We start from the raw sequence: 19,884 nt of genomic DNA, 5'->3' as shown, positions 1-19,884 counted from the left end.
GAGCATACAGTTGTATTTACATTTGCATATTTGCTTTGCTGTGGAGGGTTTTTGTCACTTTTTTTACTCACCATAATATATATATATATATTTATATATATATATATATATATATATATATATACAAAACAATTTTCTACCTTGGATTGCCTCTTTAAAATAAATAATATACATATTACGAATGAGTGGATCTTGCTTGAGAACGTATTTGACAAATTATGCAACAGATAAAATATTTGGAAAATGAATTGGCACCTGGCAAATCAGCTATTCATTTTGAAATTTGTGTTTCTAATAAAAAACACACACAAAGCAGCCTGCTATCTGTTTAACTCCATTTGCATACAGTATAAGACACATTTACAGCTGTGTGGATAATTCAGAAGAAAAAAATACTACATGTGTTCCACAGCAGGACTCATGCTATTATGTGATAAAATTCACATGTTGCCCTATTAACGGGAAATTAAGTGCAGTTCTCCAGATGCTTTGGGGATTACACGACAATACAGTTTCTTTCATATTGGGCCAACCCATGTGCTAATTTCAAGAAGCCATAACACAAATTGGGGGTGATGACTACGATAACCTTTCACCTGCTGTCAAATACATTGTTTGATTATAAAGAAATCATGTTTCTCATAATGTCTTTTATTGCATCCACTCCATGAGCAATGTATTTATTATTATTATTATTATATTATAATTTTGTAATTATTTTATACTTTTTATTTCCAAGAATTAGTAAAAATGCTTCAGTAGAAATATCACCTGCTTCCACAGAGGTGTTTTGCTTTCTAGCGGCTAAATCTTTCCAGCTTCCTTAGCTGTCATTTTTAGATTTTCCTCGGTACGTGAGCTACGTGTGTATTTCCTGTAAAGCAGAAAGAACTAAGCACTGATGCTTGTTCCCAAACCACGTCTGGAATAACCCAATTCAAACTGAATAGGCTCACCACTGGACTTATTCAGTAGACAGCAACAGCAGCTCTGTGTATCGCAAGCTTAATGTAGAGTGTATGGTCACGGTGGTGAAATAGTCGGCAGTGCGGTGACGGAGACTTGGTGAGTAAGAGCCCATCTCGGCCAGCAAAGCAAACATGGAACGTAAAAATAGATTGGCACTGAAGACGCAAAATAAGAGCAACAAGATTGGGCACAACTTCCTGCACAAACACGTGGTCTGCTTTGCCTCCTCCTTGCTGTAAGGATATGATCTGAGAGTACGTGTGTTTGCATGTTTATCGTTTCGGAGGTTCTATCAGCTTCTTGAAGACTTTAGAAACAACAGGAAGCAGACACATGAATGTGTCTCTTACCCTAGGATGTTTCTTGATGCTGTAGACCAGTAACATATCCTTTCTATTCTCAAAAACATTTCACTTCAGGAAGCAGTTTTTTTTTAAACATGACCAGCTAATACCTGACTCTTAACACGATGTATTTCTGTACGTGGAAACCCCCTGGAAGACATCTGTAATCATCAGTATTGATGGAATCTGTGTTGCTTTCTCTGTTTATTAAGTCTTAAAAAAAAATCAAACAAAAAAACTTAGTTCTGGGACCATGTTTACTAAGCAGCGCTAAGTTACATAGTAGATGAGGTTGAAAAAAGACATACGTCCATCAAGTTCAACCTATGCTAAATTTAGACAACAGATACAGAATAAAGTATCTATACTTATTGATCCAGAGGAAGGCAACCAAAAAAACCCCATTGTCATATCATCCAATGATATCTCATTAGGGGACAAATAAATTCCTTCCTGACTCCAAGAATTGACAATCAAATTATTTCCTGGATCAACATTTATTTATTTTATTTATTTATAAAAATGTTTTACCGGGAAGTAATACATTGAGAGATACCTCTCGTTTTCAAGTATGTCCTGGGCACAGAGTTATAAAAAATACATGGTTACGATAAAAGAACAGGGTTATACAGGGAATTGACAGACATTCTTCCCATGTTTACTTATTTGATATATTCCTGTATACCTTTCCTTTCTAAAAAGATGTCCAACCTTTTCTTGAACAAATCTATTGTATCTGCCATCATCACAGTCTCCGTGGGTAATGAATTCCACATTTTAACTGCCCTTACTGTAAAGAACCATTTCCTTTGTTGCTGTTGAAATCTCCTTTCCTCCAACCTAAAGGGATGCCCCTTAGTCCTTTGTACTACCCTTGGGATGAATAGTTTATTTGAAAGCTCCTTGAACGGTCCCTGAATATATTTGTATATAGTTAACATATCCCCTCTTAGACACATTTTCTAATGTAAATAAATCTAATTTAGCTAGCCTCTCCTCATAAGTTAGATTATCCATCCCCTTTATTAATTTGGTGGCTCTTCTTTGCACTCTCTAGGTCCATAATGTCTTTTCTAAGGAGTGGGAATCAAAATTGTACTCCATACTCAAGGTGTGGTCTTACTAATGCTTTGTAAAGTGGAATAATTATGTTTACTTCCCTTCCATCCATTGCCCGTTTGATGCAAGATAAGATCTTGTTTGCCTTTGCAGCTACTGCATGACTTTGGGCACTATTGCTAAGCCTGCTGTCTACAAGCACTCCTAAATCCTTCTCCATCAAGGATTCCTCCAATTTATTCTTATTTAATTTGTAAGTCGCCTGTTTAGTCTTGCTTCCCAAATGCATAACCTTACATTTTGTTGTATTAAACCTCATCTGCCATTTACCTGCCCAAGTTTCCAGTCTCTCCAAGTCCTTCTGGAGAGAAATTACATCCTGCTCTGATTCTACAACCTTACACAATTTAATATCAGCAGCAAAGATGGCGACTTTGCTCTCGATGCCAACCTCAAGGTCATTAATAAACAAGTTAAAAAGCAGCTGTCCCAGTACCGATCCCTGGGGTACTCCACTCACGACCATAGCCCAACCTGAAAAAGTTCCATTTATGACAACCCTCTGTTGTCTATCCATCAACCAGTATTCAATCCAGGTGCATATATTTTTACTGCATCCAATTTGCTTTATTTTGTATAATAACCTCTTGTGTGGAATTATATCAAAAGCCTTTGGCAAAATGTAAGTAGACCACATCATCCTGCATTACCCTGGTCTAAATTCCTACTTACCTCCTCAAAGAAACAAATAAGGTTAGTTTGGCATGATCCTTCATAAATCCATTGCTAATGGACTATTGCTAATAATTTTGTTTTCCATTAGGTATTCCTGAAGTTTATCCTGTATTAAACCTTCAAATAGTTTCCCCACTATTGAAGTCAGGCTTACAGGTCTGTAATTCCCCGCTTGTGATCCAGCTCCCTAAATATAAGCACCACATTTGCTTTACGCCAATCTTGTGGTACTGAGCCTGTGTAAACGGAGTCCTTGAATATTAAATGTAATGGTTTGGCTATTACTGAACTTAATTCCTTGAGAACTCTTGGATGTATGCCATCGGGGCCAGTTGCCTTATTTACTTTAATTTTTTCGAGCCGCCTATGAACTTCTTCCTCAGTTTACCAATTGTTCCTTAATATGGAGGTTGAGGCTTCCTTCCTTCACTACAATTGAACTTGATTCTTCCCTGGTAAACATAGAGGCAAAGAATTTGTTAAATACCTTTGCTTTTTCCTTATCTCCAATAATCTGCCTACCCATCTCACACTGAAATGGTCCTACATAAGTCATAAGGCATCTTTACTTGAATTAACCAGTGCTTAGCCTATGACTAATTTCTAATGTGTTCAAGTTGTATAGTGATCAATAATTATCAGCAGCTCTAACTAACGTATGCTCAGTTTGATATTTCTATCCTACATGGATTTTATTTTTATTGCATACGCCAAAAAAAAAAAAATATTTCCTACGTCCTGTATCTTAGTATTTATATATTTCCAGTAATCACCCCCTCAGAAAATTGTCAAAACCTCTGCTGGGGAATTGTTGTAATGGGTTAAATACATGTGCTGAATAGACAAGTGTCTGGAGTTAGTAAATTATCTTTTTGTTTTCTTGCCCAATGAATATAATTGTGATTATATACGGCTGCTCTCCATATCATGTGGCTAGAATAAAAACAAATTATTTATTTTTCCGTTGTAGAAGAATGCTTTAGTGAGTTCCCCCCCCCCCCATCCCCCCTTGTAAATGTTTCGTATTATAAAGAAGTTGATGGAAGTGATACGTGTTACTATTTATAGGCCTTGTTTACATGTGGAATTCCTTAACAATCAGAAACAGAACTTGGTATTGTGTTGGCAGAAATCTGTTTTTACATTGTGTAAATTAAGCCCCAAATAAAGTTACAGCACCATTTTCTAGTGAACCGTCTCATTTCGGCTTCCCCTGCAGCCCCCAACCGCTGGCCACCCCAGCAGCCTGCTCTCTTTTTGCTCCCCCGTATATAGGGAGCAGAGATGTTGCTGGCGCGGATCATAACTTCTCATTGCTCCCTCAGCTGGTAAATACTACTCTGCTCCTGTGCTAATCAATAGTTCCCAATGTAAGAAGAGGAATGGGACAATATTCAATATCGCGCCAGCATTAAGCAGCGGACGGGTGTAATCTTTGTGGCTCGAGGGCCACGTGTGGCTCGTGAAGTGTATCTGGTTGCCTACCACTATCAAAGCATAGCTAATCCATTTAAGATGTAGAGAATATACGAAAATATATCAAATATAGTTCACACACCGTCCATTTCAGTTGTAAAGAACCCAACTGAGGTTGGATACATTTCCGAGATGGTGGTGAGCCACTCATTGTCGAGGAATGTATGGCTGTCCTGTCCGCAGTGACCCTCTTCTAATATAGCTAGTGGACTTGATAATGGTCAGAATAAATCACTTTTGAGCAAAATTCCAAGTGTTTTGGACTTCAGTTTGAACTTCTACCTTTTCATTTGCCCGTGACACCATGGTTTTGAAGATCAAGGAGTGCGTTACTTCTCCCTCTCTCTCTGTATATATCTACTTGCTTACAGTACATACATAGGTATAGGTAAAACTCTCTAGCAATGTGTTAGTACTGCATCAAAAACATGTAATGATTGCTGCATCGGTGTTGTAGTTGTCATGGAATGCGTACAGACACCTTTAAAATTGGTCTTGCCATGTGGATTTTGTAATACTACTCACCTGGCTGCTCATGGGTTAAAAATGAAATCTTGTTTAAAAGATTTTGTTTTATTTAGCCACCAGATCTTTTCTTTGCTTGGCGCCTTTCTGCAGATAAACTGCATAACATGCAACACTTTAAAAAAAAAAAAAAAAAAAAATTTTTAAATACACCTGATAGGATGTGGTGAGAACAAGGCCCATTGGATCTCCCCCATCTTTCTTTATTGTAGAAGGAACACGCCAATCCCATGAAGAGCAGTACAAAGCACATATCCGTTCTGCCTGCACAATACCCACTTGGCCTGCCTCTGTTCACAGACCCGAAAAACACATTTTTCCAACCCTTATTCCAAGAAGTTTTATTTCCTTGTCTTTCTCCAGGTTTTTATTGTATGCATAGGACAAAATTGTAAGGGGTAAGTGGCCCCAATTAACCAGTGCTACAGAGCATATGTGACCCACAGTAATTGTAAAGTAAATGTTTTTAACTGCGTTTTAAACCGGATCACTTGGTGTGGTATTGCATGCTTGAGGCTATATGCATTAAACCCCTAGATGGCACAAGGTATAACAGAGGTATACAGAGTTGTAAGTAGGGAGTGTTTGGACCCCCCCTTGACCTCTGCAATTTCCCTGAATTGAAATAATCTTGTATGCCTGGGGTGGCTCTCATTTAAGCAGCAGGTTTACTCACATGCGGTGTGAACGCCGGTTCTGTGTGCTCCATGGCTGACAAGGGATGCAGAGAAAGTGTACCTGTTCCGGTTTGGAAGGGGTGTTTCAGCGGGCACCACAAGGCAGAAAAACGTAGCAACTGCTGGACTGTGCTGTGAAGTGTCCTTTATTAAAGCATGGTTAAAAAGAGGGGGGAAAAAGGATGCCCCTGCATGCTTTAATAAAGGACACTGCACAGCACAGTCCAGCAGTTGCTACGTTTTTTCTGCCAGGTACACTTTTTATTGTATGCAGATTTGATTGAAATCCATGCAAAATCTACATATATGTTTGAACATGTGCGTTTCTCTTTATTTTTCCTCTAGGAATTCAAAATGTGCTTAGCCTTTTCTGCGCAGTTTTGACGGAAAACAAAGTTCTCTTTCATTCTTCCAGTTTTCAACGTCTTAGTGAGGCCTCCAGAGCTCTAGAGGCGTTGATGTTCCCTCTTAAATACAGGTGAGATATGATCATACTTTAACGTTTTTTTTAAGTTGCATCAAAACAGACCAATGTCGGTAATATGCTAAAAGAATAATGTTTAACAGCGTGATAATAGTGAAAAAGAATCCCGCGCACCAATTGTGAATTTGTGATGAGTATAGAACATATATTATAATATAGGAATGTGGGCTAATACTTAACCTATGACCACTTAGTGACAGAAAAAAAACTCAGAAGCAACAAAGTGTAAAATGCTGGTTCGTGAAAAGACACTAAATAGTGATAAGTGTTAATACACAACCACAGATACTTGGAGTACTAAGGGTGTATGCTGCTAGTCCATAGAAAGTTGGCTCGTCATCTCGGATGCTAGTAAAAAAATAAAGAAAATGACAGCGCACAACTCTCATAGTGCAATATTATTGATAAATTCAATGGTGAATACAGGAGGTGAGTATCGCACGTACATCAATGAAATCCTTTAACAGCACGTCATGTTAAGGGTACATGTTACCACGTTCGCACACAGCCTCCTCCCGCATCCTCGGCAGCCACCAACGGTATTCCTTTGATCAGGTATGCAGAGGGCAGCGTTGGAAACTTTCGGCTCGGTTGCCGGTAGTGTGGGAGCTGGTCAGTACACCTACTTAGACACGCCAGGTCCCGTAATGGTCAGAGCAGGTGTCAGTGACATAACATCAGACACTCGGGATCCAGGCTGTTGGGGATCAAAGACCTCTCTCCATAACTGATCAAAGGAATATACCGTTGGTGGCTGCCGAGGATGCGGGAGGAGGGTGTGTGCTAATGTGGTAACATGTACCCTTAACATGACATGCTGTTAAAGGATTTCATAGATGTACGTGCGATTCTCACCTGCTGTATTCACCATTGAATTGATCAATAATACTACACTATGAGAGTTGTGCGCTGTCTTTTTCTTTATTTTCTGCAGAGGCGAGGCCTTACAGAAATAATAGTAACTCTATTGGTATTTTTACCTATGTTTTGTTTTGTTTGTTTTTTTTTTGTAAAAACTGCAAATTGATTCTTGAGAGGTTTTAGCCCAGGGGTGGCCAATTAAGGATATCCCTACTTTAGTAAAGGTGGCTCAGACATTGACTGGGCCTCTGATGGGGCCACCCGTGCTGAAGCAGGGATATCCTTAAACTTGACCTGTTGGGGGCCCTCGAGGACTGGAGTTGGCCACCCCTGTTTTAGCCACGCCATACTTTGATGCCAGGGTTTGTTGGGAAGAACATGCCCTCACATTCCACCGGAAAAGATTTCTTAATCCTCTGGATGTTGGTAACCACCCAAAAATGCATGGGACACTGCGAAGAGAAAGCTCTTCATTTTCAAAGAAATAACCAATTGTTTTACTTTTAATATAGCCAATAACATTTGGTAAAGTTTTTTTGGGTTATTTTGAGTGCTAATTAGGACTTTTTAATGTTCTGTGTGCGCTAATAAAGTGTAAGAGAGGAGTTTGTTATGCTACTTTAGGTACGTTTAATGCTGTAAAAGTTAAACCTGTTGATCTTAGTTGATGTATGTTTTGCATAAGCCAGACTATATGAGAATATGTTCCAGATATATAATACTCTCTACAATTTTTGATAACATTAACAGGCAGAATCATAAGGCGATCCAATTCTCAGAACCCGCACATCTTGTCCTCTCCGTTCCGCAGTCTGTTCTCCTCATGTCCACAGAGCATTTCCCCTAATTCCTGCAGACTAATAATCATTTGTGGAATGTGTTATTCCCACCTTGCATGCGTTTAACTGCCTGAAACTATTTATTGCAATGTGTGCTTGGAATCTGTGGCTCTCTTCTGGAAGACATTAGAGCCACATACAATACATATCAAGCTTTTAAGAGTACCATTTATTGAGTGAAACAGTAACTGATAATGACTTTGTTTGGGTTCTACACTACCTTTTGTTTGCTGTTACATTACTCACTATACCTTGCTACTTGATAACTTTACTGCACTTTCTGAGTAAATACTTCACATTTTCTTTAACTAGATGGTTTCAATGGCAGATGCTATTCTGCAATGCTTATAATTCCTAATCCCTTCGCACTGCAAAGACTGTAGTCAATAAACAAATGAGTTGCAGAGTTTTTTTTAGCGCTATAAATGTATAATGAAGTCAAATAGCAACAGTTCCTTATAATGTAGTATGGGATAAAAACTTGGAAATTATCACAGCTGATCAATTATTCTTCCTAAGAGAAATAACTGTAGTGTATGTTTTTGTTTTTGTCCAGTTACCCGTATATCCCAATCCTCCCTGCACAACTTCTAGAGGTTCTGAGCTCCCCAACTCCCTTTATTATAGGAGTGCATTCCGTTTTCTGCACCGAGATTCACGATCTGGTAAGAAAATCATGTAAGACTTTATTTACATTCATCGTATGCATAATCTGTTTGCATTTAAGTTTCCAAAGCCTATTCTAAGAATTCCTGACCTTTATTTTGGGCAATTAAATCTATTTGGGGGGAAAAATACATTATTGCCTTTTTATGATTTCCTGGTAAATGACCTTGAAGTTAACATATCTGTTTTGCACGTCACAGTACAACAGGGTGTTATTTATTCCTGATGTTGTTATGGTACGGTACACCGAGCAGGTTCCCTTGGCCCCCCTCTTTTGTATATAGATGGGAAGCAGGGGGTCTGTGAACCGCATTTTAATCCATCTCGGGGCTCTCTGTTTCCCGAGATACTTACCCGGGAAGGTGCCTCTGATTTACTTCCAGGTTGTCTAAATGCCCGCAGCACGCAGGCCAACAAAAGCCGGGACAGAGGATGCCGCATCGGGAGATTGTTATGCCATTTTCTTTCCCCTGGAGGAGGTGCTACCAGTGGCACATCCCAGTATCTCGGGAAGCAGAGGGTCCGCAAAGGTGAAATTAATGTGGTTCAGCTCCAGGGACCCTCTGCTTCCCACCTAGTAAAAATAAACGAGCGGGGGTATCTACACGAGTAAGAGAGACGGCAGGAGTTTTATTTTCACCTGGCTGTTGCTAGGAGGAGCAGCTGATGTTTCAGGCCAATGAAAAGTTAATAAAGACAAGTGACAGGTGCAGAACTCTGAATGTGATAGATCAAAAGAATGGCCACCATGTCCCACCGTAGAGGTTTTTGCTAGTATGTGTGTGTTTGGGGGGGGGCACACAACAAGCACTGAAGGATGGTGTGAACTAGTCACAAAATAGACATGCTGCACCAAGCTTCTGCAGTCCTGTAAATATCGCCTGATGTAAAGATGTGTGCATGCACAGGGCAGTGCTAGGCAAAGTGCAGCCCATGGAAAGACATCCTGATTCCCTGTCAACATGTGTATATTATGTTCTGTTTCCATGTTGTGGATTGTGCTCTTTCTTTAGTAGATGATCTGCAAATTATCTGCTGTTTCTTTTCTATTGAAATGCTCACGTTGCTTTAGAACAGGGTTGGTCAACTCCAGTCCTCAAGAGCCATCAACAGGTCAGGTTTTGAAGGTATCCCTGCTTCAGCACAGGTGGCCCAATCAGTGGCTCAGCGAAGACAGAGCCTCTGATTGAGGCACCTGCGCTGCAGCAGGGACTGACTGAGCCACCTATGCTGAAGCAGGGTGATCTGAAAACCTGACCTGTTGGTGGTCCTTGAGGGCTGGAGTTACCTACCCCTGCTTTATTAACATGTAGCACTTGGTTGGGAGACCCCGCTAAGGCTCATGCTGCCCTTGGAGGGATGTCAGGGCCTCTCCTATACTTTTTCCACTGACTGGAGGGGGATATTCTCCCTTAAAACACACAGGCAAAGAGGTTGTTGAAGAGTTTTGCGATGTGTTCCAACTGGTGCAACTTTTACCGACTATTTTCTAGCCTTATAACTTCTATTTACCTCCCTTCTCAGTTATGACTTTCCCATAGCAACTGCACACAATGTAGGACTACCTGTTTATCATGAAACTTTTCTTCTCTTGCAGTTAGATGTGATTATAGCCGATTTGGATGGCGGCACCATTAAAATTCCTGAATGTATCCATCTGTCACAGCTACCAGAACCACTACTTCATCAAACACAAGCTGCTCTTTCTCTTGTATGTCAGTGGTATAATATTTCCTTTTCATAGAGCGGGCAGTATACTGTACTCTATATTCAGTAATATAGACCAAATTAATTCAGGGGTTCTGATACACACTCACACTGACTGACACCCAGGCACACACTGACGCGCGCGTGTGTGTGTGTATATAAGTAAATAAATATATACACACACACACACACAGTGACTGAAACATACACACTGACACACACTCACACTGGCTGACACACACACACACACACACACACACACTGACACACACACACACACACTGACTGACCCCCCCTCCACACACACACACTGACTGACAAACACACACACTCTGAAACACAGAGACTGATATACACACACACACACACACACACTCTGACACACACTGTGACTGATATACACACACTGTGACTGATATACACACACACACACACTGACTGACATACACTTACATACACACTGACTGATACACACACTGACACACACACACACATTGACTGACACACACACACACACTGAGTGGCACACACACACACACACACACACACTGACTGACACACACATTGACAGACACAAACACACACACACACTGCTTGACACACACACACACACACACACACACTGACACATACACGCACACTGACTCACACTTGTGCCAAATTATCCAACATGCAAATAGCACTGTATAGGTACGTGCATCGCAGAAAGCTGGGGATTTCACTTAGAAAAGGTGATTGAAAATGTCACATTATTGACTAGCTACTGCTCTAGTATTTACCCACAAAGCTTGGGATGCAGGTGCAAACAGTAGCGCAACCAGTAGTGCAAACAAAAGCACCGGATTTTGCCAGAGCAAAAATCCACTGAAAGTAGTGATGTTTCTTTTGAAAGTTTTCTACTCTTTAAAAGTTCCCAGAATTCTCATGAGAGCAGCTAAATAACTAAAGAAAATGTTTGCTGTGTCTCTGCACCCTTTCTTTCAATAAATCCTCCTTGTTTTTTGTTTACCTGGATGCACCAAGTAAAAGAAATTTCTCAATAACGCGCAGTCATTACTGTCTAGGTTCTGCACCCTGATCTGGAAGTTGCAGATTATGCGTTCCCCCCTCTGCGCACGACCCTGTCACACGTGAAGATGCTGGTAAGGCGTTTTCCAGTGGCGCGCGCCATTTTCTATCATGATGGGTTGGAATGGGTATCTAGAATAACGTCTCTTGCATGTTCTTTAGAGCTAACAGTATGTTTTGTGCTCGGCTCTGGGTTAATTTGAAGGGGGACACAGTGGCAATGAAAACGGTTAGTGTGGCAAATGTGGCTTTATCTTTTCTCCTCTTGCATGTTGCTCTGTGTGTTTGCTGCACAGTTGCCAAATTATTTGGTTCAAATACTGTCATCTCTCAGACTTTCAGACACACTATTCCACATGTGGCCAAACTCATTCTTTTTACAGCGCCAGAACAATTTCCATTAGTTTATCCTTGTTTATCCATCCCCATAATGTTTTTCTGTACTCTGGGAGCTTAGTTCAAAGGATTACAGGCTGAAATGTTCACTGGATACCCTTCTCTCACATTTAGATTGTTTTGATATACTTGTGGTATGCCCAGTTATTTTTCATTCCAGTGACTATCCATAAGAACAGCCGTTCATGTTTAAAACTTGACCCCGTTTTCTTGTGCGACTGACCATACTTGTTGTGAATATCGATACAGAGTATTGATGTATTCCTGTACCTTACTCTCATCCTCTTAGTCCTTAAAGGACGGGGCTAATAATAACGGCTTTCCTTTCACTCTGTCCTATTATATATAGAACCTTAACTTAGAGCAGGGGTTTTCAACTCTCCCCTCAGAGAACCTGAGTCTGACCATGTTTTGGGGATAACTAAGCAATACCACATTTGGACGTTGTCTATGTGCATGCTCACATTTGTCTGTTCCTTGGTCGTTTTTAAAATCTGGGATTCCTTGAGAAGAGGGTTGAAAACCACAGACTTGGACAGGGCACAGATCACTATAAAATACAGTATGTTTATTTTTGGGAGGAGAGAGGAATTTGATGCTGTGAAGAGTAGATCATTGTCAACCTTAATGGGCCTTCTCTCTAATAGTTCCCCATTCTTGCTGTAAGCGATTTCTTGGTATTTATAATTTCAATTATTAATCACAAACCTAGCTCATATTTATGAAGTTACATTTTAAGATTGTTTTGTTATTGTATTACTGGCACTTGCATATTACAAAACTTGACCTGCCATCTCAAGGCGAGTCCAAAATAATGTCACCTTCATGCGATGGTGGTGATGTGAGCTTGCAGCTTCTTGTATCGTGGACAGAAAATAGGGAATACTGCTACTGACCCGTTCTTAAAACCTCTCTCCGCAGGACAAAGAAGTTCGAGCGGTCTTCCTGCGGTTGTTTGCCCAGATATTTCAGGGGTACAGGTCCTGCCTTCAGCTCATCCGAATTCATGCAGAACCAGTCATCCACTTCCACAAGGTAACTGGGTGTGATATAATGAACAGACTAGATTCTCCCAGCAGTATTACACATTCAGCATGCGAAATTGTAAGCCACTTTTACGCAGCATCATAACGTTTTGTATGTTTCTTCATTGGAATGTTGTTACCTCTTTAAAGAAAGCTTCGCAGTACACCGAATCTACTGAGCGTTTAGCCCTGCAAGGTAAGCACGGGTTAAAGAGGCAATCCAAGCGGCACTTATTAAAACTATTTTTTTAAATATATGCAGCCTTTGATTATTATCTTTATTGAAAACTGATTACCCAAGCTGCCGATCTATTTGTTCTCCCGTGATCGATCAGCAAAGATCCTGCTTCCCAGGGTTCACTAAATGGCCGCCTTTCAGTTTCAATGAAGCCTTCAGTCAGTGTAACTCAGCAGCTACAATGTATTCTTACATTACTTAGGTAAGAGTATCTATTGTTACAGTTTGCTGCTTAAACTACTGGGAATATTGACAACAAATTATCACAAATAGGAAAGTGTTGCAAAGGTCTTGCACTGCTGGGGAGGTGGGCTAAAATCTGCTATAGAAATTAAAGGATGCTCAGTATATTAAAACTCATTACAAATGAGATTAAGATTGTAATAATTAAAAAATTAAAAATGCAGCAAGTATCATCTAATATTACAGCACTGATTTTTTTAAAACACGTAGGATATTTAATGGATTGCCTCTTTAATGTGTTATGTCAGTCCTCCTTAATACCTTTTTTTTTTCTATAAGGAACCATTTTTTTTGTGATCCATTTCCGAAAGCTTTCCATAAAACGATCAATAGTAACGTTTATTAAAACTTCTATAATACCGGTTAGAAAATGACAACATTTTGCATTTACAATGACAGCATAATAAAAAAAACGACCATGTCAATTACTATCCTCTCATTTTAAATGAAAATCTACAAAATCTTTCAATAATAATGCACTAAAAACCACCATGTTTTGATTCCCGGGGGGGGAGGGAGGGGATAACTCGTTCACTCGCGCTTGGGTTGGACAAGGCGCCCTGGATAAGAACCCCTGCATTATTTAGGAGGTGCCAACAGATTGTGCAGCACATTATACTGAGAGATGGAGGACTGTTCTAAAGACAACATACTAGCCTATAACAAATATAATAAATTACCAAATCTTGATAAAGTACTACAGTATATATAGGCTTGGGAAATTGTAGAAGATGAGGGGCGGGGGGATTAATGGGTTCAGGTCCCGTGGCTTCTTGCTGTGCACAAAGCAGCTTGAGTGCCCTCCTTTTCTTGGCATCATATGTCATACGTTGTGGTATTAATAGTGGAGATATTTTTCCAGGTTGGCTCTGAGACAAACAGACTGCCAGATTAATCACTGAAGCAGTCTCTTTTTTTTCCAACAGAAAACATGTTAGGTCACATCATTTTTTTATGTATTTTTATTTTGCACTGGGGATAAACTTTCAGAAATTCTCAACAACATCCCCCAAATGCTACAATGGCCAGTGATACTGCACATTATTGTACAGTGATCTGTAAATTACAGATGTTTAAATAATCACTGCAATTATCAAGTCATTTCCAAGTAAGGGGCTAGAAAAAGAGGGACATCCTTATTGGGAAGTGATACACAATGCAAGGTAGAAGAAGCACACACAAGACTAATATAGAGTTAAAGAAACTTCAATCTGTATTAAAGCATCAGAGCTTGTGAACAGGTAACGTTTCAGGACTCAAAGTCCTTTCCACCTCCTGGAGGTGTTTGGTCTGAGGAAAGGACCTTGAGTCCTGAAACATTACCTGTTCACAAGCTCTGATGCTTTAATACAGATTGAAGTTTCTTTAACTCTACATTAGTCTTGTGTGTGCTTCTTCTACCTTGCATTGTGTACCAGTTTTTGGATCCAGCTTTGGGACGCCGGGATCAACGGAAGGTGAGCACCATAAACATATAACGCTTTATCTATTTTTTATTAGCAGTGGTGTGCCACTTATACCTATCCTTTTTCCTTATTGGTATGTGACTTCTGAAGATCATTGCTAAACGTCTTGCATACTGCTGCATATATAGGGAGGCCATCCTGTTAACTGAAAGATTCCATATAAATTCCATGTTTGCGTAGAAAGCATTGGTTACTCTTGTGCAGACAATATTTCCTGGCTTTTTTTAAGTTCTTTGTGGTTGGCAGATATCAGAATTGACAGTGGAATAGTTTCATGAACTTCTGGAGAAATGGGGGACACCACTTCCCTCAGCGACGCTACTCAGACTAGATCAGGCACAAATACAATATTGAGACGTATATACAACGCAATGTAAATGAAATCCCATGTAGCCACACTCTATAACACAGTGGTATCCGGCCCCTCTGTAACCTCTTCACTGAGGGACACTTTGCAAGAAGAAACCGGAAAACAAATCAATGCATAACTCACTGTTGGTGTGTGGGAATAGTTTCATGATGCAGGTAAAGTCGCCAAATATTGTCCTGGCTATAAACACACTTCCTTAGACGTTATACAATATAAATATATATAATTTGACTACACATTGTTTCCGGTGATAGAAAAGGTTGTTTATTTAATGCTACATTAAACATAATAAGATATCTCTGCAGGGCTACAGCAGGAAAATATACGGTAGGAAAGAGACGGTGCAGCCAGAATAAAAAGGGCAACGACATTTTCAGATGTTTTTTTAACCCCCCCCCCTAACAGGTCAGGTTTTCAGGATATCCCAACTTCGGCGCAGGTGGCTCAATCAGAGCCATCTGTGCTGCAGCAGGGACTGATTGAGCCACCTATGCTGAAGCAGGGATAGCCTGAAAACCTGACCTGTTGCGGGAGCTTGACGACTGGCGTAGGGCATCACTGCTCTGATGCATTCTTGTTCGCAACTAGAAGCAAGTGAAGCTATCAAGTGAAGAGAGATTGTGCTGTACTAACTAGTGGAAAACACGAGAAAATCAACAAATAAATAAAGGCACGCCTTTTCTATAGGCTAACCTATAGTTTAAATTGCAAACTGTCAGGAATTGGGGTTGTCTTGAGAAAGGTCCCCCGATTTGGTCCTTTAAAACTGGTTTTGACCAACATCATTTAGCCAATAAATGTGTCGCTGAGAATTGAATGCCTTTGTCTTCATCTGCCTGATAAAGTGATAAATGGATTTGTACTGAACTTTTTATCTGTCTCCATAGGCAGCCTTCCTAGGGCAGCGTGGTCTGATTGAGAATGATTTCCTCACTAAAGTACTCAATGGAATGGCATTTGCTGGCTTTGTGTCAGAAAGAGGGCCTCCCTACCGATCCTGTGATCTCTTTGATGAGGTACTGTACTGTGTAAACGCTGTTCTTGTATGTACCACACTGCAGCATGTTACTTTTAGAATCATTCTGTTGCTTGGAACATCTTATCACAGCCAATCATTTTTGTTGCTGCACAACTAATAATGCCTGTGCAAAGGACACCCTAGATATAAACATATTTATCGTGAATTCACACCAAGCGGCGCAATAGAAGGGAGTAGGACTGGAAGCAGATAATTGAACACGATTTATCTTTAACGGAGGTTAGGCAATAAGGCATAGGTGTGGATTCATGTTCAATATTGGTGTTTATTTTGCGGTTATCTCTCAGTGCCGCCTTCTCTACTGAACTGACCAGGGGGGAGTGCAGTTAAAGCAACAAAACATGTTAAATCTTATGGGGGTTTCAAAATGAATCAGTTCTGTAGTATTAGATAATAGCGACAATTTATTTACTTATTTTTATTAAACTCTTAATGCCATTTTTTAAAATTAGTTTTAGAGCATCCTTTGATTTCTATAGTAGGTTTTAACCCAGTTTCCCAGCAGTGCAAGATAGTTGCAACACTTTCCTGTTTGGGAACATTTGTTGCCAATATTCCCAGCAGTTTGAGCTGTATACTGTAACAATAGAAGATGTTACCTTCGTAATATAAGGATACATTGTAGCTCCCGAGTTACACTGATTTGATTGAAGCTGAAATGCGGACATTATGTTAGGCACACAACCAGGATTTTTACAGATTTATAACAGGAGCACCAAACGATTACCAGCTTACATATACAACTAGGGGAGCGGGAAGTAGTTTTGCTGCTTAAGGCTTAGTTCCCCATGGTCACGGCGGCGCGCACTACGGCGTGCACGCCACACCACAGCACAGCCCCATATGGGGCAAGCTCCAGTGGACGCTGGCAGGGAAGACCAGAATTGTGTCACATGGCCGCGCGCAGCCAATGGCAGGGCAGATATGCCCCGTCATGGCCCCGCCCCCGCGCTCACCCTATATCTCCCCTACAGACTGTCAATCGCGGCTGTTGTCCCTGCACGCGCCGCCATGCTGCCAGGCGCGCGCGCGGAAAGGAGGACTGGGGCAGTAGCCTTAAATGAAATGCGTAGGGAGTATCTGGACCCTTGAGCTATGCAAAATCCAGGTGTTTCTGACTTTTCCTTAGGTTTTGAAGTTCCAGACCCGCACTGGTTTTATCCCAGCTGCAATTTAGAGACCTGCTGCTTATTTATCCCGTTGCCTGGTTGTACGGTTTAGCTTTGGTTCTGGGGGAGCATTACAAATATACAATGATGGACTTTTGCTCTTTGCCTACGGAACATCAAGATCAGAATTAGAAGACTGAGATGGAAACTGGCAATTGGCAATCAGTGGGGTGGGAAGAAAACATTTAATTTCATGTATACATTTTTATAGCAAGAAATAAGGAGAAATGTAAGGGGAGCGCAGATCCAATGAACAAATAGAAAGTGGATATGGCTCATATGATAACCAAACCACCATTACACTGAGAAATGCACAAGAGCTAAGATAGCCACAGTCAATGCATCTGCTGAGTGAAGAAATAAATAGCAAGGTTGGGATGGTGACATGTGTAAATGTTTGAAATAAAAACTACTTACACGGCCATGTGTAAGCAAACAATGCTTAGATGGTGTCTTTGGTTTTTTTGCCTCTCGATTGGAACCTCTGTAGTGTCTTCAGCTGGATGCTTCTCTGGATATAGCTACGGTTCACCCCGTCACAGGAGAGTCCCTCGTAATCAATTCACATGCGTGGCGAGTGTATTAGATAAAATCCTAGATATTTATTTTGCAATAAACATACAAACTCGCATATAAAAAACTCCTCAGCAGTCGCGGCAGAGTCCATGTTCTCTGCAGCACAAGTTGCTACCGCGTCCGGTATGCAGCGTGGAACGCTGCTGGAACACAGGCGAAGCGGACAGCTACGGTGGCTGCCTAGGTACAAAAGAGTCAACGCAGATCAGATCAACACGTTTCGCCGCGTGTACGGCTTCCTAGGGCTCGATGGGTCTGTGTGATGTCCATCTGCAGGCTTAAATACCCTTCGGATGATGTCTGATGGGTTTCCTGCTACAGGCAATTAGATGGTCCTCCTTTCAGTTGCTTAGAGGAGTGTTTGACTTGACAGATGCCTCGTCTGCATTTTAATGTCCCACCTCAAGGGTAAATTAAGCTTCCCAATACGAAAGCCCAATCTAAGTCGCTTGTCGAGTATGCTCATCAAATACCAGCAAACAGTGCATATTTTTGGTCCCTAAACTTAGTACAAGTAACTTCAGCTCTAAAAATCTCATTTACTCATCATGTTATATAAAAACAGTAAACAATGACTACTGTATGTAGCCATATACATATTCCTTATGTGATCAGTCAAATAGTAAAAAGCTAGAGGCGGGCACCGGTAATGCGGCGGGTTCCATTCTATGGTCGCGCCGGTAATGTGGCGGGTTCCAATTTATGGTCCCGCGCAAAGCTAAAATCGCAGGAAAGCAGAACGGGCGATTTTCGGCATCTGCGCATGCGCAGACCGGCAATTTCCCCTTTTGCGCATGCGCAACCTCCATTTTGTGCAAGCGCGACCACCGTTCAGTGCATGCGCGACCTCTGCACCCCCCGTTCTGCTCGTGCGCAACCTGGGCAGCCCCTGTTCTGCGCATGTGCAGACAAGGCAGCCCCCTTCCAGGTACCGCTGTATGAGCGGGCCGCCGTAAAGTGGGCCGCCGAAAAGTGGGGCCCTATAGTACTTATGTAGCCAACACATTGATCCATAATATTAACAGTGCTAAACAGTCCTCGTCAGTACACATGTTGTTAGTTGATATCCCTCCAGGGGGTATCTTCTGTTAAGGTGATAATCCTGAATGGAATGCCTGTCTTTCTAGCATAATGCTTTAAACTAGCATCATATAGCTGACAGCAGAAAATACAGCAAGCAGTTACAAATAACAATAATAAGAAATGTCTATTCCAGTCCCTTTACGATTGAAGTGATGACCTATAGGAGTCAAAATAAGGGGTAGATAGAAAATGATAGTGAGACTTCCATATCTGATGATGACATGACGTGTTTGTCTACGCATTTTTCACATATCGAACAACATCTCATAAAAACACTTGAAAATGAAATAAACTAAAAATCAAATTATATTATAACAATTATAAAAATTGTCAGAAGTCTTAAAAAGAACAGCTTAAAAATGTACTGTCTAATGGCCACTATGTCTTTGTCAACATTTAAACCATTTGGGACAAGGGTCTTCAATCTATAAATCCAATAGGTTTCCTTCTTGCAGATGTTTAATAGTCTGTCACCTCCTCTCCAGTTATGGGGCGCACATTCGATCCCCCTATAGATCAACCCAGCTGTGTTGCCAAAGTGAACCATATCAAAATGTCTAGAGACATTGTGGGTTGCTAGTTTTTTCCTAATGTTGCCCATGTGCTCCAGTATGCGGACTCTCAAAGGTCTTGAAGTGCGTCCGACATACTGGCATCCACATGGGCATTCCAGCAAGTATACCACAGAGGGGGTCCTACAATTAATAAAATCTTTAGTATTAAAACCTTCCCCAGTTGTGTGCGATTTGAATGTAATCCTCTCTTTAGAGGCATACGTACAAGCTTTGCACCCATGGCAAATAAAAAAGCCTATTAGCTTTGGTAGCCAGTGTGCCAGTGTGTCGGTCACTTGTTTCCTGAATGTACTG

The 19,884-nt window shown here is 40.8% G+C and overlaps 1 protein-coding gene across 4 annotated transcripts in view; it reads left to right on the top strand.

Annotated features, from left to right (window-relative positions):
- The window catches only part of SBF2 (SET binding factor 2), a 344,966-nt gene that overhangs the window by 179,112 nt on the left and 145,970 nt on the right, over positions 1-19,884 (top strand). For all 4 annotated transcript variants that reach the window (XM_075567087.1, XM_075567085.1, XM_075567084.1 and 1 more), the window contains exons 7-12: positions 6,131-6,263; positions 8,526-8,634; positions 10,233-10,346; positions 11,407-11,484; positions 12,728-12,841; positions 16,036-16,164. In XM_075567087.1, coding sequence (XP_075423202.1) covers positions 6,131-6,263; positions 8,526-8,634; positions 10,233-10,346; positions 11,407-11,484; positions 12,728-12,841; positions 16,036-16,164 — 677 coding nt within the window. The remainder of the gene's footprint in view (positions 1-6,130; positions 6,264-8,525; positions 8,635-10,232; positions 10,347-11,406; positions 11,485-12,727; positions 12,842-16,035; positions 16,165-19,884) is intronic.

The sequence above is a fragment of the Ascaphus truei genome, chromosome 12, assembly GCF_040206685.1.
Source record: "Ascaphus truei isolate aAscTru1 chromosome 12, aAscTru1.hap1, whole genome shotgun sequence".
Classification (NCBI taxonomy): Eukaryota; Metazoa; Chordata; class Amphibia; order Anura; family Ascaphidae; genus Ascaphus; species Ascaphus truei.
This window is presented reverse-complemented; position numbering and strand designations above follow the sequence as displayed.